This window comes from Bemisia tabaci, chromosome 2 (assembly GCF_918797505.1).
Source record: "Bemisia tabaci chromosome 2, PGI_BMITA_v3".
Classification (NCBI taxonomy): domain Eukaryota; kingdom Metazoa; phylum Arthropoda; class Insecta; order Hemiptera; family Aleyrodidae; genus Bemisia; species Bemisia tabaci.
Window position 1 is genome coordinate 53,014,476 of NC_092794.1, and position 17,551 is coordinate 53,032,026.

Genomic DNA, 17,551 nt, shown 5'->3' on the forward strand with positions numbered 1-17,551 from the left:
GTGAAAAGCCATTCAAATTTCTACTTTTTTTAGAAAATTCTTAATTTCAGTCTCGGAAAGGAAAATTAATATTGATTCTAATGAGTTTACAGCATTGAATTGAAGCCTCTCTCTTAATATCTTTCTATTTTCTCTTAAAATTTTCATTTTTAGGGTAATAAATTAGATTTTGAATTACTTGATTCCTCCCTGAACATTCGATGATCCTCGTATCTTCAAAAAGTAACACAAAATTGTGTATTGAATAAATTTATTTCAATTTCAGTTGAAAAACACTTTATAAAAACAAACAATTTAAAATTAAGAATAATAACCATATAAAAAGTTAAATATTGCTGTTAGATAAGGTTAAAAAACAAAACATTAGAAACAATTAAATTGAAGCATTTACTTTCTTTTTCACAGAAGTATAAGTTCAATGAATCAATAACTCTTGAGTCTAAAGAATTGGACTAGTTCCCTGCAAAGTGAGGGAATGGAATCTCATGTAAAACAAAGCTGTTGTGTCTGTTAGACTTACAGCTAGATATAGCGGTGCCTACCGCTTATTAACAAGCACAATATTTTTGCCTAAAAATTAACTTTTCATGGAATGAATTCTGCTCTTTGAGCATTTAGAGAGAAGACCTTCGATTTAAAAATAGCTTTTTGTACGAATACAAAACTTGCAGTAACCAAACCAAACTTGGAATATTAGTCTGAAATTGATGTCATTAACAATAATTGAAAGAGAGCCCAAAATTTCAAAAAATCTGGTCTAATCAGGATGTCAATCTTTTTCTGATAAAAGTGTCCAGCGAGATGAGGTTAACTTCAAAATCAAGGCCTGTTTGCTTGAAAAGACTTTTCAGCCCTCTAATTGGCGTAAAGAACTCTTGGGTCAGTGATGGCCCTGATTTCAGTTGCCAATGACATTACATGAAATTAACTTAAAAATTAAACCGATTAAATAAGCATTTTAGATGGCTATTTGAATACCCAAATAACTCTCCGGTATTCATTCCGGATAAATGGATATGCAAAGAGCAGATTTTTGTCATGGTCTCACAAGTCTATTCTCTCGGTGAATGTGATTGAGGTGTTCCGTCATAACCAGATAAGATTTGTACCTTTTTAGCCACGTTTTTAATCAAATGTCTCACCGAGGAACAAACTGTACCCGTACAGGATCTTTTGGGAAGAGCAGAGTTTTGTACACTACTTCTAAAGGCTTTTCTTTAGCAGGGTATTCTAGCTTGAAGTTCTGGAGTATCTTGCATAGCACTACAGCCATGTCTTGCTCTGCAAATCTTTTGCCTGAAATTGCAAAAAAAAATGTACTATTTTAAAGAACAGGTCAAGAAAAAAAGGAAATGTTTTGAAACAGTTATCAATGGGAGAATGTTTGCCATTCTTGCAATTATCATCATTTTTTTCCCTCTACTTTCATCCAACGCGTTTCTCAATGAAAATTACCTTAGAAACACCGAGGAAACTCCTGAATCTTTGAACAGCGCAAGAAAGTTTCTGTCAATCATGTAAAATATTTGTTAATCACTGAAAGCAGTGTTACAAATATCTCAATTTCGAGTCTCTTTTCTGCAAGGTACTTTCTTTAGGGACTGTCAAGTACAAACTGTCAAGAAAATGATGCAATAGATCTGATTATTTTTTGCTAATCTACAAATCTACACATTAAGACTATTAAGATGACCGGCGCACTCTACTTCTTTCCTTGAGCTAAAATTTTGCTTACTATTTTGGATACGTAATTTGACTTCAAAATTTCTTAATATATTCTAGAGACTGATAAATTCACTTCTCGAAGATTCAATTATTGTTTACAAACAGTCAAATTATTGAAACTTTGTTAAGAGAGTAGTTGATTTGAGATGAAGAAAAAGGATTTCTGTTCATTTGAATGCATACCTGTGCAACTTCGAGTTCCATGACCAAACGGTATGAGAATGAATGGATTAATAGAACTCCCCTCATTGCCTCGCATCCATCGGTCTGGACGGAATATATGAGGGTCCTTAAAAAACTCGTCAGACTTATAGTGGACATTCATGTTGATGTTAATGGCTGTCTGAAATATCGGAAGTACAATTAGATGATGATGAAAATAAATATGAGGCACTAGTGGTGAACCTTGCTTATGATTCATAATATTGTAAGACACATGACATCGACATAAACACACATTGATTACGACTCTGTCTCAGTGCCTCATATGGCCCTGCACTGTGCTTTCAGATTTGATGCAAAGTGCCCCCAGTGAAACAGTCGGAAAAAAATAGTCATACGCAAGAACAAAGCGAGGCAAATTTATGGAAAATGGCATTGAATTTTCTCCTATTCCATGTCAAAAACCAAGTGCAAATTTTAATGAATTGTGTAAATTGTTTTAACCATCTGTCATTCTGCTCTGCTTTTGCTGACCTTAACCTTCATCAAATGTTTTTTTTTTTTTTTTTTTTTTTTTTTTTTTTTTTTTTTTTTTTTTTTTTTAAATAGGTGTAGAGAGAATGTTTTGGGTTTTGCTTAGACCATTTTAACATACTGTGAGGCATCATTAGCTATTGGGTTGATCCAAAGTTTACTTTTCTGGCTTTGAAAATAATTGGAAACTATCAAGAGATTTTTAAGAAAATTATTGGGACTAAGCAATTTATACTTTTTTAAGAAAATAATTTTGAAAACAGCAAAATTGAATTACCTCAGCAGGAACTAAAAAGTTGGAGAGCAAAAGATCTTTCTTTAGAATTCTAGCGATTTCCACACCATTTGGAAGAACTCTAAAAGTTTCTTTGATTACAGCTCTAAGGTACGATAACTGATTGACCATTGATACCGTCAAGGTTTTGCTCCCTTTGGTTACTTCACAAATTTCTTTGTATGCAGTCTCTTGAACATCTTGGTTCATGGCCAAACAATAGATATTAAACAGCAGTGATGGCACAGTCTTAAAAAAAAAAAAAAGTAGAAAATTTAGTCGATTTCATAAAATCAGCTTATCAGTATTTAGAAATTTAGAATTAGATAAGATCATACAGCTTTAACAATAAATAAATGTGACTGTCCTCAGGAAATGGGACTTAAGTCTACATTGAAAACATTTTCAGTAGAACGACTTTTATCCAGTTGGGTTGAAAAACCATATTTTGAGACCTCGACAGAGATGTCTTTCTAGTATCCTTCAGAATGAGTTTGGAACGTTTCAGTTAACCTCTGAGTCAAATATGTCGAATCAAAGCGTAAAGGTGCATTATGGTTGGGAAATTTTGTATCCTAAACATGGTAGATTACAGTTTCAAGTAGCGTTATCTTGAATGTATGTTTTTTGAAATGCTAACTTAAAACCACCATAATTCAATTTCACATTTTTAGACGGTTCTTTAGAGGTAATATTACTCTATGCTCTGACATTAATAAAATAACCCAGTTCTAAGTTTTTGGAGTGAGTCTTTTATGAGAGTAGTAGAAATTAAAAAAAAAAAAAAAAAAAAAAAAAAAAAAAAAAAAAAAAAAAAAGTGTGCGGTTCCACTGGATGAACAAATTTGTAATATACTTACATTTTGTTAGTTCTGTTAGTTGGTTGAATGGAATAAAAGAAAAAAATTGTGTAAGTCAAAAAACCTATGCAAATTAGGGGAAAGAGATTTTTCCCACATTAAGTAAGTTAGGAGTGGTATTTGGGATATTAATGAGGTAACAAAAGGAAGGGGGGGGGGGGGTTAGAACAGAAATGGGATTTTACATACTTAAAAGGCAGCTTCTTGTTTTGTTAGTATATTATACCTAATAAAAAGGAAACATACAGTGCTGAGTCCATCAGAATAAAGGGAGAGAGTGATAACAGTGACATCCTCTCTACTAAGTTCCTTCTTTGCCAAAAGAGACTTCATAAACGGAAACTGATCATTGGACAGCTCGCCACGACTTTCTAGGGCGCTCAAATTTTCTATCGTTTCGTTCACAAGACGAATAGCATTGCTAAACATGAAAAGATTCTGAAGTAATTTAAAATAATAAAAATTACACTTATGGTTTGTACTACGAATCTTAGGGGACAGAAAAACCTAAAAGAAAGTTTTTGAATCATCTCAATGATGCTGAGATAAGAAAACAGAAGAAAAGAAATTATGTTTGAAAATGTCGATTTTGAAACATTTTGGTTTTAGTTCTGAAAACAGAGAACACAAATACTGCCAAATTCAAAACAAAACGCCAAGAGGGAAATGCATACATATAAAGTTGATAATCTATTTTTAGTATGATTAATTCATTGAATGTGCATATCACTGCTGCATGTAGTACCAAAATAACTCAAACTCCTAACGAATTTTAAATACAGGTCGTTGTAAGTTCAAAAACAAAAATCAATGAGCAATTTTTTCATCTCTTGTCAGGCAACTCTTGATGCTGGATTTGGTTTAGTAAGTCTTGAAAGATAATACCTCATGATGATATTTTCGGCTGCAACAAGTTGATTCCATTTTGGTGTGTTCAGGTACTTATAAAATGGTAAAGAAAATTTTAATAGCGCTGAGTTGTAGAAAACAGTGTGATTTGCATCCAAAATGTCTTTAACGTGCTTCTGTTTGTCTTTGGAGAAGTAACCGAGCCGGCGATCAAAACAAACGAAACCAGAGGCTGAAAATTGTCACAAGCAAAAGAATAACAAGCTTATTTTTGGATCAAGATTTTCAAAACGATGATAACTGATGTGGAAGAACCGAATTCATACAATTTTCAAGAAAGAAAAATTTCTACAAAATTTGAGCCTTTTTAAGAAATAATGCACCCAAATAACGAGGAGACCGTCCATATAAGAAGATTTTAATCAATAGAAGGGTTTAAATTTAATGCTGTGCATTACAATTTTGGCGTAAGAACATCCATGCTCTTTTTTGCAATGATCAAACTTTAAAATTACAAACATAATTCCGTTCTTCTTACCTTCTTGACTATATTTCCCAAGTTCATCTTGAAGAGTGATAATCTGGTTTTTAGAGTCTCTTTTGGAATGAAGAGTTTCAATGAGATCATTCGCGATTGACTGAACTCCAGGTAAGTATCCTTGAACATCTCTCGGTTGAAGCATTAAATGCCGAACAGCATTTCGCAAACGGTACCATGTTTCACCATTTCTGGGTCAAAAAAATCATCAGGAGTTATCAAAAAAGAGCCCATAGGAGGATTATATTTAAAAAACCTGTGTTGTAAATAAGACATGATGCAAGGACTTTATTCCCAAATTTCTGAAGATGGTTACACAGTCATTTGTCATGTCAGGATCCATCCTTTTTTTTTTATGAAAAATACATTTTATTTTTGAAGCTGGAGCTTCATAATTTGACACAAAAAGAAATAATATTGACCTGCTGCCAATGTAATGAGACACAGATAAGAATACTAAGGCTTAGGTTTATTCCTGGAAGCAATTCAATTTGTTAAATTATAATTACATACTTATCTCAGTTGAGGGGCTTGGAGGACAAAAAGTGAAAAATGAAAACTGAAGATGGACTTACGTGTTACCTAATCCAGGTGAGTATTCACCTCTTTCCCGGTAAATTTGAATGGTCTCTTGTAAAGGTACTACAAAAGGCGTTTTGTCTTCATTATAATACACAGTTTTTGCATCGTCTGGGCTAAAAAGATGAATAATTGTTTTTGACCCAATTTTTTGTTTTACAATGGGTCCATACTTATGATACAACTGATCCAAGACTTCATGATACTTCAAAACATTGTAAATACCTAGAATCAGCGAAGAAAAATTTCATGAGAAAAGTCCATGGAGACTCGAAAGAAACATTGGTGATAGGTATATGAATCTGAGTGTGGGTGAGTGATTAATCAGGCTGTTTCCTTATCTCATGGATCGTCGAAAAAACCCTCCATGGGTACACTACTTTTTCTCCTAAATTCTTTATGACCCCATAAGTATCTGCAGATAGGAAATAAGATCGTATGAAAACTTCATGGTAACAAATTTTACTCTGGGTATTACATAAAGTATAAGAGAAGCGCAGAGATGCAAATGAGGGGGGGGGGGGGGGGGGGTTAGCACCTTAACAATTAGGCTCTAAATTTATTCCCTTACCTAATTGTGTTCAAACAGACCAAACTTACCTAATTTGTAAAGGTGCAAGTTTCCTAAAACAGGTAAACAAAAAGGTCCAGGTATTTCACTCAAGGGCCTTGTATGAGTGTTGTCTTTGGCACTAATCTCTGTGAAGAATTTCTTTTTACAGGGATCCAGTCGGTAGATACTCCTCAAACATAGAAAATGACTCTTCCACCGTAACTTAAGCATCATAGATTGAATTGATTGATGATAATTATCCTCTTGGAAGAATTCAACATCTAGATGATGTTTTTAAAAAGATTTTCATCTTTCAATAAAAAAACTAGAAAGAATGAAAAGACAAAATATTAGCTCTTTGTAAATTTTTGCTAAAAGCAACAAAGTATACCTCTGTTTCTAGGTTCATCTTTATTTCTGAAGCAAATATTACTCCACATCATTACATGAAATTTAGAGAGAACAAATTGACATCATCCTTGAAGTTCTCTCAGAGTTTGCCCGGCACAAGGAAGAAAAATAACGGAGGTTTAAAAGAACTGACGTTGAGCGATTCTCCAATTCTAAAATAAAATATGACAGGAAGTTTACAATGTCGCAAACTGAGATACATGGTTTGGATGTTTCACCATCGATATGATAGGTGCTTAAAGGCACAGAAAGTCGAAGTTCTTAACCGTCAGTTGTCATCCTAAAATACAGTCATAGCTGGTTAGGGACGACAAAACTTTGCATCACTGAATTCGATAGAAAACTAAATCCAAAATATAAACTAAAACATAAATTGCACATAGTCAAATAGTTACAAGTAGAGTAGTTAAAAGGTGGTATTTTATCGTACCTTGGTTCATTAAATTTTTCATTTTAGCCAATTGAGAGGCGCTTTCACTTGGTGACACTCTTTTATTTGGAACAAAGATTTTCATTAGCATGTAAGCATACTAAATGATAAGTACTTCGTGTTTGCTTACATTGATAATGTGTTATCTACTGTTCATGAATCTGGAAATGCTGATAAGGATTGATGATAAACGAACATTGATAAGAACTGAGACGCATGGCAGCATGGCACCATCGCAAACACGAGGACCGCTGGTTCTACGATTGGCTCATTTAAGTGCGGCAAAGTTTGAATAATCCAATCAGATTCCTCATCGGCTTTGTTTATATTATTCTGTGACGTCACTCGTAGGCCGGTATCGAGTTTTGTAGGTTATGTTTGAAAATGCGTTGTGTTTGATCTGTGATCATTTTTACTTTTTAGTTTCTACAGTCCAAAGTGAATTATAAGTTGAAATGTGTTTGAATTCTCTCTTCTAAATTTATTGAACTTGATGATTATTGGTTTCAACACAAGCCGTTTCCCCGTGCCCCTTTATTCATCTACTTAATTGATACATCGATCTCAACATGAAACGGAAAGGCGGTGAATTGGTCGTACAAGGTTCCGGCACCTTGGAGAAAATTCAGAAACTTGATAGTGTAAGTAGTATCATTCTAGGTTCAAGCCTTGTCTTTACCTTACTCCAGGCACCTTGATAGAAAACTAGGGCTGGGATCCTAATTTTGACTTGGAGCGCTGATATTGCAGATCGAATCACATTATCTCTCTTTTGGCTGGATTTTGTTTGATACGGACTTTATGATATTCAGTTTTCCCATCTCTTCAGCTAATTCATCCTTTCAATATTTTGTGTGCCTTGTATTGCGTACATTTTGAGATCACTGCCATATTCCTGAAAGGCATTGACGAAAAGACAGGATAATTTACTGCAGTGTGCTGGAAGTGTCCCAGTTTTGCTCACAGTCCATGTCTACAAGTTCCAGATTTCAAGGATGATTTTGGTCCCCAGACATCCACCGAAAGGACCCTGCACAATCCTTATGGGAAAGTGTGCCTTGTTCGATTTTCAATTTTTATTGCATCAAACTCATCTAAGAATGGGAATCAAAAGTCATCTTTGTGCCAACTTTCTACAAAGCACCATTTTTGCTTAATCTGCGATTGAAGTTTCGATAATTCTGTATTGAAGAGTCGAAAATATTCCTCTTTCTTTCGACACTTGAGAATAGGCCTGCTGAAAACAAGGAAAAAGTAGCAAATATCTGTCCTCTGGTTCCCACTCAAGATTCCTGCCTACTCCTGTTTATCTCCCTCCTGCTTTCGTATTTTTCTGAAGCGAAAAGGCGTGCGGAATCCGAGACAAGACTGACACTGAGCGTGAATGCTGCAGATCTTTCCTCGTTCTCAGCGGGCCTGTTTTAGAAAGCCCCTAAAAAAAGGGATCTTTTTTAATCTATTGCAGAATTAACGAAACTTCAACCATGGATTGTGAGAAAACGGTGCTTCATTGTGAATTGGCGCAATGATGACTTTTGGTCAGCATCTGTAGACAAATTCGATGCAATAAAAAAATTGAAATTCAAAGAGGGTACACTTTCCCATCAGGAGTTTGCAGGTTCCTTTGCAATTGCTAGCATTACCTATACGTCTGCCAAATCAATGTCAGATTTAAGGGGTGGTCCATTAACGACATCAGGTTTTTTTTTCTCTGATTTTTTATTCCCCTTTCCCTCATATAAGGTACATGTTTGGATTGTCAAAACTCTCTCTAAATTAAGTCAGATTTGGGTCACCCCCTCCCTCCATTTCCCATACCATTCACAAAAATTCAGCACCATTTTCAATCAGCATTTTCTTAAAATGGACGTTTCACACCAATTTAAGCCTCATAACAGTTTCCGTTTGACCTCTTTACCCCCGTTGTCAGGTATTTGTCTAGCATCCCTTGACTTCCTCCCTCCCAAGACCCCAACGTCATACATGGACAGCCCGATTATGGGCCATAAGGTCTGCTTCGTATATTTGTGGACAAAATGAGAGTGTATTTTCATGATTATCAGGTTTTTGGAATGATACTCTCTCTAGACTTGCAGGTTAATTTGTCACTGGAGATATTTTTTTATATTTTTTAGTTTATCTGAAAATCATACTTTCGTGCACAGGGTAATAGTGCATGCCAAAGTGATGCACATGTCCAAAGACAGAAGGAGTTTAAATTATTGAAGACTGATCAGCATGGAATATAGGTATGTAAAAATAAGTAGGAGTTGCAAGTTGAGAGACTGATAAAGGAGACGAGCCCCCCAGATTTACCCGGTTGAATTTAAAAAAAAAACCTGAAATTTCTAACTTTAATTTTTGTTTCAGGGCGTTCAGAGGACTTCAAACCTTCCCTCGCCTATCATGGCTTTGGAAGGTCATGGAGGAGAAATATTTTGTGTCAAATTCCATCCAGATGGCCAGTTTCTAGCGTCGAGTGGATTTGATCGGCAAATATGTGAGTATCGCAAATCTGTTTTCTACTTGGATGAATTAAACTTTGATTAAAGGATTTAAAGTTTAGATTTGTGTTTTGACAACTAAAGAAAATACTTGTGTAGCCGTGAGAAAATGAGCAAAGGTGGAGACAAAGTTACTTGATATTTTTGCCTGTCACATAATGTCAAAGTCACAAAATTTTTACAGTAAGGAAGTATGAACAAATTTTTTCCTACTTTACTCACGTATTTTCTATCAGTGAATCTATTTGCTGCCAGCTCATCATCCGCAACTGACTTATTTACTTTTCTTGTGCTCCTGTCATCGTTTTTGTGTCCAATATTGAATTATTCATCGAGTTTTTCATTCGTGTTTGGTATTTTTAGAAGCCAAGCTCAGAATCATGTAATATTTAAATATTATAAGACTCATTCGATCCCATTACCTGAATGTTGGTCTCTCTTCTAACGCTATGAATCCGTGTTTTCACACAAGTGTATATTTTACTTCCTTAGCATTTATACATGAATTATAGCATACTTTTTCTTCGTAGTCTTGTGGACCGTTTATGAAAACTGTGAGAACATCAGTGTGATGTCAGGACATACCGGGGCTGTAATGGATCTCCATTTCTCAACGGATGGAAGCACAATTTACTCCTGTAGCACAGACGGAACTCTGGCCCTTTGGGACATTCAAAGAGGGGAAAGAATAAAGAAATTAAAAGGTGAGATTTCCTCCCAGTTTTATTTGCCGAGCATTCAAGGAAGTACTGATGTTTGTAACACTCAGAAGAGTTCATGAATTTGTTTTTATCTTTAAGGATTTGAATATCTTTGACTTTTAGGGAACTAGCCTAGTGTATTTTAAGGTCCTTGAATTTTATGTTACTCTGTTATTTCATCCACTGCCACTGCTTTGAAGATCTCTCTTTTCTTTTTCAATAAGAACTAAACAAATTTTGAGCAAGTTTCAAATTATTTATTCGTTCTGGGCAGGATTGCTGCATTCAAGAGATTCAGCCAACCTGAAGGATATATAATGAGTAAAATCACACATCAGTCATGTCAAGCACATCAGAACTATCCACAATGCACCCTGTAATGCAAAATTTGAGGTGGTCTGTAAAAATCTTGGCTCTTTCAAATCTACCACATCCGAAAGCTCATTTTCTTAGTCACGAACAGTCACGTCACAGAGTGGTGGAAGGAAACTTGATGTAAATGAACAAATATTTTCACAAACCAAAGGCTCAAAAATGTAGTGCTAGCTTTAGAAAAAGAAGCTGCACTTTTAATTGGTGGAAAGTATCTTGGTGAAAACAGGACGATATTGCAATTAAAAAAAGAGGTGGGGTTGATGACATGGTTACTAATTTTTCAACATATCTCTGTCCAATAAAAATTTTTAGACGTTTTAATCCCCTTTATTAACTAACTTTTATTTGTTATATCAAGGTCACAGCACGTTCGTTAATTCTTGTTATCCGGCGCGAAGAGGTCCTGAGCTGGTAGTCTCCGGCTCAGATGACTGTTCGGTTCGAATCTGGGATGCTCGAAAGAAAAACACAGCAACTGTATTAACAAACAATTATCAAGTGACAGCAGTATCTTTCAATGACACAGCAGAGCAAGTCTTTTCGTCCGGCATAGACAATGACATAAAGGTTTGCTCATTGTAACGCATACTTTCATTATTTTCCAATCCATCAAACTAAAAAGTTCCCACGATAGCATGACAACTGTGCTTATAAACTGTATCCTACCTCTGCTGAAAAGTCTGGTTGAATACAGAAGTTGATTCTCCTGGAGTTTTTTTTCCATTGCTGTCAAATAAAAATACGAATGCAACAATAAAAATGTTCGATGCGGCATAGTTTTTTCAAGCTGTCGCATTATCATGTTTCTCGCAAAATTTTTCAAAACATTCCTAAGATAGATTGAAAATTTTGGCTGCATGGGATAACTCAATTTTTCTTTAAATAAGAGGCAGCACTCTTCATATGTCCTATCCTTCCACTGAAATATTGGTAAGATATAAGTCCCATGGATTCAATATCAAAATTTAGCACAGAGAAATGTTTGTCAGTCCTTTCAAATTAGTTTGTCGTCACTATTTCTACTTATGAGAATACATTAAAAAAATTAATTATTTTCCCATTCAAAATTGCGCATGTGATGTCCATCTACTCCCTCCTGAGAACTTTGGTCCAAAAGAAGTCCTGTCTGTAAATGTTCTGTAAGGGTTTTATCCTTATGGGTCTCTTATTTATTTTTTTCTTATTTCAGGTTTGGGACTTAAGAAAAAACTCTGTTTTACAAAGGTTACGCGGACACTCAGATACTGTTACTGGTGTGAGCTTATCTCCAGATGGATCGTATCTCCTCTCAAATGCCATGGACAACTCCTTGAGGGTTTGGGACATTCGACCTTTTGCCCCTCAAGAAAGGTGCATCAAAGTATTTTCAGGACATCAGCACAATTTTGAAAAGGTAATTTAATTTATCCTAAGGAATGTATCTGATAAAGTATACTTGAAATTCTCACAAAAGAGACAAAATTTCTCTTGGAATTTTATCATTTTCTTTTCTTCCATACATGTGTGAAATAATGGAATACATCAATGACTAATGCAGATAAAAAGAAAGAATTGGTTTAATTTTATTCCATTCAACAAAACTAAGAAACACATGGTTTCGTTTAGTTTTTATTATTTTCAAATGCTAAAATGCTGAGATGTATGGAAAGAGTTCTAGAAATATTTGCAGTTTTTTTGGAGATTTTTTTTTTTTTCAAGTCTGTTTCAGCAGTGACCCCTAGTTGTTGCAAAAAAGAGCAGTAGCAAGGAATTTTTGCAGGGTCTTCTTAGGTGAAATTTAGTGGAAAATCACAAAGTTCATAGTTTAAAAAATAATTTCCAGGAGGAGAAAAAGCTAATTCAAAGTCGTCAGTCAAATTGACCTAGCAAGGCAAAGCTTTCAGCTGAGTTCAGCCAATCAGAAAATGCCATTTTCTCCACCTGGCCATGTTATCAGAACCTGTCTGTTTCAAACAGGTCCTGTTTTTGACATTTTTAAAACTGAGTTTCTTTGTCATTTAGGGTTAAAAAAAAAGCTTAAAAAATTTCTGGAAAGCTCAAGTCACTCCATACTTTAATAAAAGGACTCCTTACTCCGAAAATTAAAGGAAACCGGTAGCACTAACCCACTGAAACCATGAACTTTTCGTACCTTTGTGTATGTGGAAGAACATATCACATATTCTTCAAGCTATTCTCCATTCTGTAAAATGGAGAATTGATGTACCACTAAAAAGTAAAACATTTTTCAATAGGTAAATGGAAAGTTTTGACTCCACTGAGCATGAGATTATCCTAGGTTTTTAATGAAAAAAACACTAAAGGAAATATAACAGAACGATCGAATCTACTGAACCGTACAAAATTCAATCGGAAATATGTACATCTCTGTGATGTCACAGGGGCACACATATTCTCTTGTTTAAAGCTCTCTTCTATACGAAACCAAAAGTAACAAACTCTCCTCTTTTTTGCGAAGCAAAAGTTAAATAAAAAACAAGCTGCAAGCTCAACTCATCAAGCCCTATTATATGAATAGTCGTATTTTGTTCGCAACAACAATTGTTTCCTGTTACCGATTTTGTGTTATTTGCGTCACTTTTTCACAACCAATGAGAGCAAAGCAGCTAGAAGTGAGGTCAAAAATCTTGTTAACAAATGTACACAACAGTCGTAACAAGCTTGGAGGACGTTCCGATTGTTTCGAAACAACGTCGCAAAACGTTATCAAATTGTGCAAAATAAATAAATGAATAAAGATAGGCCCCGCCCCTTAACATTCGAACAAAATACAACTGTTACGAGATGTTCGGAGTTCTTTCATCGAACAAAATACGTCTAATCATTTAAATCTCATTGCATTTTTTCTTTTAGAATCTATTGCGTTGTGCATGGATGCCTGATGGGTCTAAAGTATCTGCTGGATCAGCGGACCGTTACGTTTATGTGTGGGACACAACCTCCCGTCGAATTCTTTACAAGCTGCCTGGTCATAATGGAAGTGTGAATGATGTTAGTTTCCACCCCTCTGAGCCCATCGGTAAGCATCGCTGACTTTCTCGATTATTCAACTTGTTTTAGTCTCAAAGAGTAACAAAAAAGTTGCCTCCTGTAAGAGTGGACGTGATTTTGACCCGCTTGGTAATAAGTTCAGAAATTTAAGGATTCATGACCTCCAAATTCCTGTTTCAGGGCACCTCATAGGATCTTTCAAATGGAAACCTCTCACAATAATTTAACTGTTGAGTTTACAGGGTTGCCGGCAGTCTGGAAAACGGGGAAAGTCAGGTTTGTGGCAACAGGGGAAAGTCAGGTTTGTGGCAACAGGGGAAAGTCAGGGAATTTGAAGAAAAAGTTTGAGAATTTTTCAAGGTGCGTCTAGCCGTAGTGAGAGTAATTTAAAGGGGAAAAAAATCAAAGTAGAAGTTTTATTCGAATGTAAGAGAAAGCCTGGGAAGCAGAAGATTTTGGAGTCAGGGAAAAGTCAGGGAATTTGAAGATGAAGATATTATGGCAACCCTAGTTTAAGAATGAACAAGCTCTATAATACCAATTTTTACCGAATGCGATAAAACCTTCGTTAAAATCTAAGTCAAGAAATAGCCATTTGAAGTTGAGAGCTCCTTATGATGGACCTTGAGATTAGATACTGTTTAGATGAGAATATTCTAGGCAGCAAAAATGAACGGTATAAGTTGCAGAGTTGGTCCTTTTTGATCCAACAAATTTTGGGGGGTGAAAATGCTGACTGAAAATTATATAAAATATTTGTCATCATAATGGACCAGTAGACAAGATACAAATTTAAGCATTCTGATACATGTTTCCACACCGAAATTTTACATAGAACACGATTCGCACAACAAAAATTTCTGAAATCACCTCCTAACTAAGACATTTACGTTTTTAGTTTACATTGCCTAGGTAAATTATGAATTTCCCGCTTTCAAGAAAAACAAGGTCTACTTGAATCAAATCCTTCACTGCAATGGTTGTAGAAGGCTTCTTAATGAAGCAATGTTCTTTCCCCATTTTGTGTTTTTCAAAGTGATAACAACATGCACCAGCTGAACTGAAGCCCTGAGATTGAAGCTTCTATATTTTCATACTGCAGAGACTATTATGATAAAGTTTAGTGCAGTTTGACTCTGGTAAACCATTGTTCTTTCATGAGCTCGAGGTTTGAATTCAAGCGTAAAGTAACTTTAAATGTCTTAGCCATGCATTAGTTTCCGTAATTTTCATTGTGCGAATCATGTTCTGCGCGAAATTTTAATCAGGTAACATGTATCTGAATGCTTAAAGTACCCTCTCTGCTAATCTGTTGCAATGAAATAAATTTTATACAATTCTTATAATTGAGACACTAATCTACAACTTGGCTCTACTGTTTCAGTTGCATCTGGATCCAGTGATAAAGTTATATACATGGGCGAAATCGAATCATAATTCTATCACATACTACAAGACCTGAAGTTGCAATGTCCAGCTGATCTCAATTTCTCATTGTGCGAAGACATCATTTTCCTTCTCATTTGTTCAGAATTATTAAATACTTAAGTCTCCGATGTATTTTTGAGAAGATCAAGTCAAGGAGGTACCTTAAAAATGAAAGTCTAACGCACTGTTCTATTTGCATTCACAATGAAGCGCAATAAAGACAGTGAGGCATGGATCCTTGTTTGTGCCTCAGGGTTTTACTCTTTCAGCTTCTCTGAGAGCCCCAGCTGCAACTGCGGAGGGAACTTGTAGAGGGCTAAGTTGAAAAATGCTCCGATAAAATGTTCCTTTCAAAAATTTCTTTGGAATCAGCTTGAGTTTAAAACATTTCATAGGTGCACAGGCATTATGCACAATCATTGTAAAGCTGGGTTGTGGAGTTCAAATTTCGGGAAACAATGATTTGAAATTAGTCATCGAAGCATTTCCAACAATCAATGATTCTTGAATTTCCTCAAGGGCATCATCAAAATTGAGCTCTGATGTGCGAGATAATTGTTTCATTGATATGTACGGTTTTAATCCATCATGATGAATGAGAAAGAATCTCACTTAACCTGAATCATAAATAGAGAATTGATGACCAGGTAATGGCTAGTCATCTCTCAGTTGAATTCTGCAGCACGTCCAAATACACCGCAAGGGAAACTCTAACTGTGCCCATGTAATTTATCTAGGTTCTGTCAGCTTTTACGCTGAAAGCAGATAGGCTTAGGAAGACAAGTATCTGGCTGAATCCACTTGGGTTCTGGAGATGGTTTTAATCAGGTTTCTTAATTGAAAGCTAAGTGAAACTTTTCATTTTATGAAATGCGAGTCAATTGTTTTAGTCGTTCTAAACCATATCTTAAGCCGGACTCTCTTCATTTTTTTTGTGGTTAAATAAATGCAATAATGCATAGGTGTTAATAATGTGAATTGTAATAAATTGTAATGTAATGACTCAATAAAAGATATTTTTTACCGTAAAATTGTGAGAAAAACCATTGGCTGATCTGTCAGGTTTAAGGGGATGAAATGAGGGGAGCTGTTATGCATACATATTACAGCTCCCTGTTAATTTCTATCCTATACTGACTGGGCTTGTGAGTGTATAAAACTTACAACAAAGCTGAATGTTATAAAATTTATAACTTTATTAAATCTAAATATAATCTGAAAATATACAAAATGAAACACATGTACAGTAGGTATATTCATAACAACAAAGTGAAAAAGTTGAGCAGCTTTAATGAAAGTAAATACTTTGCTCAGCAGATGAGCTTCTATCGTCACACCAGTTAACAAAACTACGTTGGAAAATTAAGCCCTACATTTAAAAAGTGAGATCTTCTTGAATAAATCTCAAAATTAGACAATATTAAAACATCAAAATAACTCTTGACTTCAATCATTTTAGAAAAATACTTAAATTTCATCAAAACAGAATAATTAGATCTCCAATCCTACATTTCTTTGGCAAATTGTGCAAAACGTTGGCTTGCATCTGGTCAGTTGGATTCAGTAGCGCGAGAAATCCATATCAGGTCTTGAAAAGGTAACGAACTTACTGTTTGAAATTTGCGCACTGTTCTGGGGGAATAGGCTGACCAGGCAAACTCTACAATTTTTCCTGCAGCTCCTCTTGCCTTCATAAGAGGAGCTGGAATTTACGTTGCTCGCTCTACCCTCTATGCACTGCCAATTAAATGTTAACATTAAAATGAATTTCCATAGGCCTAATGTTATTTTTCAAGTAAAATGCTTCAATTAAACAAAGTGTGCGAGGAAAGAATATTTCAATTTGCTCTAAATAGATCCAGGAGATGAGATAGGAAAAATAAAGCAGCTCAGAAGAAGGGAGCCTGTCACATTACGCTTAGGCGAAAGAGTTAAATGATGAGCATTGAATCTTCTCAAAATGCAAATTTATCCCAGAACAACTTGCGTCATATTATTTTTGAAAGAAAAGAACTACCACTGAGGCAATGAGCCGTCTTTTCTGCTGAAGTTATAAAATAAAATTTTAAGTCAGTCATATACTTAGGGAAGGTCTATGAGTGTCTCAAAGTAAATGCATCATACTTTAATTTAAAAAAAAAAAATAAAAAAAAAAAAAAAAAAAAAATCGGAAGAGTATATTCTAGAACTTCATAAAAAGATTATGAGGAATGCATCTTTTCAGAAAGAAAAGAGAAGCATTGATAAAATAAACGTCTGATATGTTTCGTTTTAACTGTGAAAATACCAGACTACATGTCTCATTTGCGGTGTTTGCATTTTTTTGAAAGAGGGCAAATCAATATCATTCCATGAGGTTTCCACAGAGTTTCCTTCGCTCAGAGAGGGAAAATCACGAAAGTTTTCAAGAATTGATGTTGAGCAGTTTTCTATTAAGAAAATAAAGTATGACAGGAACTCTGTGACATTGTAAACCGATATACGAGGTCTGGTAGTTTCAAAGTCAATTTTTCTTGCTAGCAATCCAATTTTTTGGAGGATTTTGCAGTAACTTCAAATACTTCAATGCAAAAAATAAAAAAAATAAAACTTGTATAACAATTGATTATCTAGAGACATTTTCAGGTTTCTTTGGCA

The 17,551-nt window shown here is 35.0% G+C and overlaps 2 protein-coding genes across 2 annotated transcripts; one reads left to right on the forward strand and one right to left on the reverse strand.

The window, feature by feature from the left end:
* Nucleotides 1–233: 233 nt before the first annotated feature.
* Nucleotides 234–7,071, reverse strand: LOC109034431 (probable cytochrome P450 CYP44). The gene is made up of 9 exons (XM_019047605.2): nucleotides 6,916–7,071; nucleotides 6,122–6,399; nucleotides 5,518–5,746; nucleotides 4,943–5,133; nucleotides 4,441–4,636; nucleotides 3,802–3,976; nucleotides 2,699–2,944; nucleotides 1,909–2,068; nucleotides 234–1,296 (listed from the first exon to the last, which is right to left on the reverse strand). Exons 2-9 carry the CDS (start codon nucleotides 6,306–6,308, stop codon nucleotides 1,139–1,141), a joined length of 1,542 nt encoding a protein of 513 aa, XP_018903150.2. The 5' UTR covers nucleotides 6,309–6,399; nucleotides 6,916–7,071; the 3' UTR covers nucleotides 234–1,138.
* Nucleotides 7,072–7,264: 193 nt separating this feature from the next.
* On the forward strand, nucleotides 7,265–15,945 carry LOC109032874 (U5 small nuclear ribonucleoprotein 40 kDa protein). Its single transcript, XM_019045240.2, has 7 exons — nucleotides 7,265–7,556; nucleotides 9,286–9,415; nucleotides 9,950–10,123; nucleotides 10,854–11,062; nucleotides 11,685–11,888; nucleotides 13,349–13,514; nucleotides 14,871–15,945. Exons 1-7 carry the CDS (start codon nucleotides 7,485–7,487, stop codon nucleotides 14,921–14,923), a joined length of 1,008 nt encoding a protein of 335 aa, XP_018900785.2. The 5' UTR covers nucleotides 7,265–7,484; the 3' UTR covers nucleotides 14,924–15,945.
* The last annotated feature ends 1,606 nt before the right edge of the window (nucleotides 15,946–17,551 follow it).